Source organism: Octodon degus, unplaced genomic scaffold, assembly GCF_000260255.1.
Source record: "Octodon degus isolate 3935 unplaced genomic scaffold, OctDeg1.0 scaffold00001, whole genome shotgun sequence".
Classification (NCBI taxonomy): domain Eukaryota; kingdom Metazoa; phylum Chordata; class Mammalia; order Rodentia; family Octodontidae; genus Octodon; species Octodon degus.
In genome coordinates, this window is record NW_004524577.1 from 8,324,391 (window position 1) to 8,329,230 (window position 4,840).

At 52.1% G+C, this 4,840-nt stretch overlaps 1 protein-coding gene across 3 annotated transcripts; it reads right to left on the bottom strand.

Moving 5' to 3' along the window:
• Positions 1-380: 380 nt before the first annotated feature.
• On the bottom strand, positions 381-4,347 carry LOC101565009 (zinc finger protein 688). 3 transcript variants are annotated; one of them, XM_023722888.1, is made up of 3 exons: positions 3,509-4,347; positions 3,086-3,199; positions 381-1,664 (listed from the first exon to the last, which is right to left on the bottom strand). In XM_023722888.1, exons 1-3 carry the CDS (start codon positions 3,702-3,704, stop codon positions 1,150-1,152), a joined length of 825 nt encoding a protein of 274 aa, XP_023578656.1. In that variant the 5' UTR covers positions 3,705-4,347; the 3' UTR covers positions 381-1,149. The 3 variants fall into 3 exon arrangements, with proteins under 3 accessions (XP_023578656.1, XP_004623027.1, XP_023578672.1); XM_004622970.2 differs by having other exon boundaries at positions 381-1,667; XM_023722904.1 differs by lacking the exon at positions 3,086-3,199 and having other exon boundaries at positions 381-1,667.
• Between the last annotated feature and the right edge of the window lie 493 nt (positions 4,348-4,840).

Consider the following 4,840-nt stretch of genomic DNA (forward strand, 5'->3'; position numbering starts at 1 on the left):
TTTTTTTTTTTTCTTTTTTCTTCTGGTGATGGGAATGGTATCCAGGGCCCTAAAGATGCTAAGATTTACTTTACTACTGATTTATTTATTCAACTACTTTCTTTTTTAAAATGTACTTACTACTGGGTCTTACTACTAGATCGGACTCAAAGTGATCCTCCTGTTTTTCAGCCTCCCAAGTGCTGGGATTACAGGCTTGTACCACCAAACCCAGTCTCAGCCACCACCTCAGCACACCCAGGGGTCAGGGCTGGGGACATTGAATCCCAGCCGATGTGCTCTGCCTACGCAAGTGTTTTCATCTGCTGAGCTATCTGGCCAGCCCACAACCACCTTCTTTATACTCTTCTAAGGTGCAAAATACTGCTAATTCACTCATTCAACGAACGTTTATTGCACATTTACCGTCTCATACATATTATCCCATTGCGATTTCAGTCTTCACACCAAACCTTTGAGGTAGATGATATTAACCTTCCTTCCTTTTACAGATGCGGGAACTGAGGCTCAGGGGGCCTCTGGACAAGCCGCACAGACGAGATGTGTGCCACACGGGTCTGTACTCTCTCCCCTCCCAGCTGCCTGGCTTCCTGCTGGGGACAGTTAGTTAACCAGGCTTGGACCATGCACTTCCTCTGGGGAGTCCCAGCTCACCATTTGCCTTCTAAGCAAATAAGGGTGCAGCGGATGATATTTCCTGAGACAAGGGAAAGGTCTCGCCTGTACCTGCTCCTGAGGTAACACTGAGAAAAGTCCAGCATCTTGGTTTTTTTTTTTTTTTTTAAACAAAAGAATGGGAAGGTGGTGGTCAAGTTTAATCTGTTTAAGCTTTAAAAAATTTTTTTTTTTTTTGAGACAGGGTCTCACTGTGAAGTTCAGGCTGGCCTTGAACTTGATGAGGCGCTCAGACTGGCCTCAAACTCAGTGATCTCCTGCCTCAGCTTCCCCAGTGCTGGGTCACTGGTGTGTACCACTGCTCCCAGTTTAATCTGTTTGATTGTTACAGGCACTTTTCTTTTTACAAGTTTGGAAACTTGAGGGATCCTTGAAAGAAGCTGAGGGATGAATTTCAGTTCCCAGGTCGCTGCCTCAGGAGCCAGGCAGTCCTTAGTGGCAATGTTGGGCTCAACTCCAGCCTGCAGGAGCCATTCACCCACACTCCTCAAAGATGTCAGGGTAGTGCCGGAAGAGCACGGGCGGGTCCCAGTCACCTCGGACTGGGGCCCGAGGTACAGCCCGGATGCCAGGTCTCCTGCCCCGCCGCCCCCCAGAGCAGGAGCGGTGGATCCACTGGTGCCCTTCCAAGGCATACTTCCTCTTGAAGCGCATGCCACACTCGGGGCAGGGGAAGGGCCGCTCATTGGAGTGCATGCGCCGGTGGTTGAGTAGCAGCGAGGGGTAGGTGAAGCGGCGGCCACAGTCTGCACACACGTGGCACCGCTGGTTGGCCTGAGCATCCACAGTGGGCGTGGGGACAGGAGGCTGGGCTGCCGCCACGTGGTCCCAGGCAGCTTTTGTGGGTGGCTGAGATCTTGCCAAGGCCTTGCTGACAGATGAGTCAGGACTGTGTTTAACCAACTCTTCAGGCGGTTCCTTCCCAGGAGTCAGTGCAGGTCCCTTGTCTCCTGGCTCTTCTTTGGGTTCCTCCTTCTTGCTCGGGGAGTCTGCTGAGAAACAGGAATTTAAAACTTTTTTCATAGACTATCTCAGGTAACAGGGTCTTTAATTTATGGTAGAAGAGTATTGCCCCATGGTTTACATGCACACTTTAGTGGACAATAAACAGCTTTAATCTTTCTCTCTCTCTCTCTCTCTCTCTCTCTCTCTCTCTCTCTCTCTCTCTCTTTTGTATTTAGTACAGTCTATAGGGTCTACAGGTTCTCACTACATAGATCACATTCACCGTGTTTTCAGCCTCCCGAGCGCCGGGATTACAGGTGCACACCACCACGCCCACTCTCAATTGCTGTCTCAGCACGCAGGAGAGGCCAGAACAACAGGCTGGGGATCGAACCCCAGTCCCTGTGTCTGCCTAAGAGGCACTTTAGTCCACTGAGCTATCCGGCTGGCCCTCAAATCTCCTTTCTAATTTTGCTCCACAGGGTTGTTCAGCAAATTAAACTGGTAGATGCATGGTAAGCACTTAGTAAATACTTGGGAAGTACTACTTATATTCTGAAAGAGGGACCTGGAAACCTAAACATCTTGGATTTGGCCTCCTGGTTCTTCCACTCTGGTCTTAACATCCCTATGGTCCCAAGATCGAAAATGAAAAAAAAAATTATTATTAAGATTAAAGGGGCTGGTGAGATGGCTCAGTGGTCTAAAGCACCTACTTAGAACAAGCTTAGCAAAGCCCAGGGACCACGGTTCAATCCCCCAGCACCACATGCCAGCCAGCCCGCCCCCCCCACACATAAATAAATAAAATTAAAACACACACACACACACACACATAAATAAATAAAATTTTAAAAAAAGTTATTAAAAAAAAAGATTAAAAATTTGGGGGCTGGGGAAGATAGTTCAGTAGAATAAGCACTTGCCTGGCAAGCGCAAGGACCTGAGTTCAATCCCCGGTTCTGCCCCCCTAAATAAATAAATAAATAAATAAATAAAAATGGGGGGGCCAGTGAGATAGTTCAGCGGTCTAAAGCACCTGCTTGAGCAAGCTTAGGCAGGCGGAGAGGACCACAGTTCGATCCCTGGCACCAGATGCTTGCGAGCCAAAAAGAAATAAAGATCTAAAAATTTTGTAAGTACTATGGCTGCCTGCTTTCCTCCTCCAGTGTGCAATATAGATGGGCTCTTTGTGTGTGTGGTGGTGATGGAGATCAGGCCCAGAGGTGCTCTTTCACTGAGCTACAGCCTCATCTTGTATTTTTGTTTTAAATTTTGGGAGTCTTGCTAAACTTGCACAGCTGCAACTCAAACTTTCCTTTCTCAGCCTCCCTCAGTACTGAGACTACATGTGGGTGCCACTGCTCCTGGCTTTAGCTCTTTAAGTGTGGGACCTAAAAGAAAACTCTGCTAGACAGGAAACCCTGGAAAACCAAGTCAGGGGAGTCCTGGGACCATCCCTCACCTCTCAGAGCTCCTACCGGGCTTTCCCTCTCCTCAGGATCCTGGGCGGCGGAGCTCCAAGCCTCACTCTCCTGTTCCATCCAAGAGATGAGGGCTGGTTTTGGGCCCGGGAATCCTGGGAGAGAACAGGGATCACAGTGCTGGCCTGAGAGGCTGTCCTGGGAAGGTGGCATCCCCCAGCCGAGGTGAGGGCACCTCCACAGAACTTGTGCGCAACTCAGACGGGGTCTGCAGAGCTCCTGCCTGATAGGAAAGGATGCGGGACAGGAAGACTCCCGAGGGGGCAGCTAAATCCCTGAGAACAGGTGGTGGCCGGTGCTGCTGAATAGTGCAGGTCTAGAGCTCACAGTGCCGTCGGTGGAGCTACACCGTCTCCCCTGTTAACCCCGTGAGAGAGGTGGGGGGCCCTGGCCCGGGGCCTCACCGAGCGCGCCTAAGTGGCCGTAGGTCTCGCGCATCACGTCCCGGTACAGGGTCCTCTGCGCGGGCCGCAGACAACCCCACTCCTCCGGGGAGAAGTACACGGCCACGTCCGCGAACCTCACGACCCCGCGCTTCCTGCAACCAGGCTGGGTCTCCCCGGGTCGTGGCCCCAGCAGCGGGGCCGGGGGTGGCGCCATGGGAGCTCCCGGCTCCGAGGCCGGCCGCCTCGTCCCTGAGCCGCCGCCTCCCCACTTCCGGCGTCAGCTCTCCTAGTCCACGCGAACGGCTGCGGTCCAGGCCCCGGCCCCGGCCAGCCTCGGTCTCCCAGCGCTGCCAGGTATGGAAACCAAAATGGCAAGGACTGGCTGCGAGGCGATCAGGGGTTCTGGTGGGGACAGATAAAACTCCTAGGTATTTATTCACTTCATGGCCTCTTGGACAGAGATACCGGGGTAAAGGACCCGGAAGATGCCTGTAGAAAATATGGCGGCAACCTGGCTTCAGTTGCCACTGATGGTTAAGGACCTCGTTCTTGAGCATAGCAAATATGGCACCGCATTGGCTTCGTTGGTTTTAGAGCCCCATTCACCCTTAAAAACAATGGCTGTCTCAGGAGATTTGGCCTTGATGGGAACTGGAGGCCCGGCCGGGAAATCCCGAAAAATGTTTTTTTGCCTTCAAGAAAGATGGACTCACTGGCGGCTTCACTTGCCTCTCTGTGGCGTCGATACACAGCGGTCGATGATTGGCTGTGAGTGAAGGAAGCCGCGTCATGATTGGCTCCGGGCTGGCGGGCCATTTGAAAGGCTCCGAGGCCCGCACGCCTCTGCACGGAGGGGAATACCTGAATACCTCGGCTTTGGTGGTTCCCCGGGGTGATCTCGACGGTCTTCCAGCAGGGCTTCCTGCGCTGGCTCTACAGTCTGGTCTCCAGCCACTACGGGAAGACGTACCCACCTTGGCAAACCCTGGGTACAGCAGGCCGAGGAAGAAACCGAGTATGTACTGAGGAGCCAACCGGACGGTTTGCGTCCTTAGCCCCGCTCGTTGCCTCTCTGGACCGGAGCTGGAATGGGGATGTGTTCAATTACAGTGTAATTTTTTTGCCAAATTTACGAATATATGTGGGGATTTTTTTTGGGGGGGGGATTGAACTCAGGCCGTTGCACTTGCCAGGGAAGCGCTCATTCCATTGAGCTATCTCCCCAGCCCCACGAATGTATGTTTTTTAAAAAGTAATTTAAAGCTTGACATGGTGGTTAAAGACAGCGCCTCGCAATGTATTCCAGGCTGACCTTAAACTCAAACTCATGATGATTCTCTTGCCTCAGCC

Excerpts from the sequence above, each read along its gene's own strand:
- LOC101565009 (XM_004622970.2), bottom strand. The coding sequence starts at position 3,704 with ATGGCGCCACCCCCGGCCCCGCTGCTGGGGCCACGACCCGGGGAGACC. Across the intron at positions 3,200-3,508 it reads CGGCCACTTAGGCGCGCTCG|GATTCCCGGGCCCAAAACCA; the intron begins GTGAGGCCCCGG and ends GTTCTCTCCCAG. Across the intron at positions 1,668-3,085 it reads CCCGGTAGGAGCTCTGAGAG|CAGACTCCCCGAGCAAGAAG; the intron begins GTGAGGGATGGT and ends CCTGTTTCTCAG.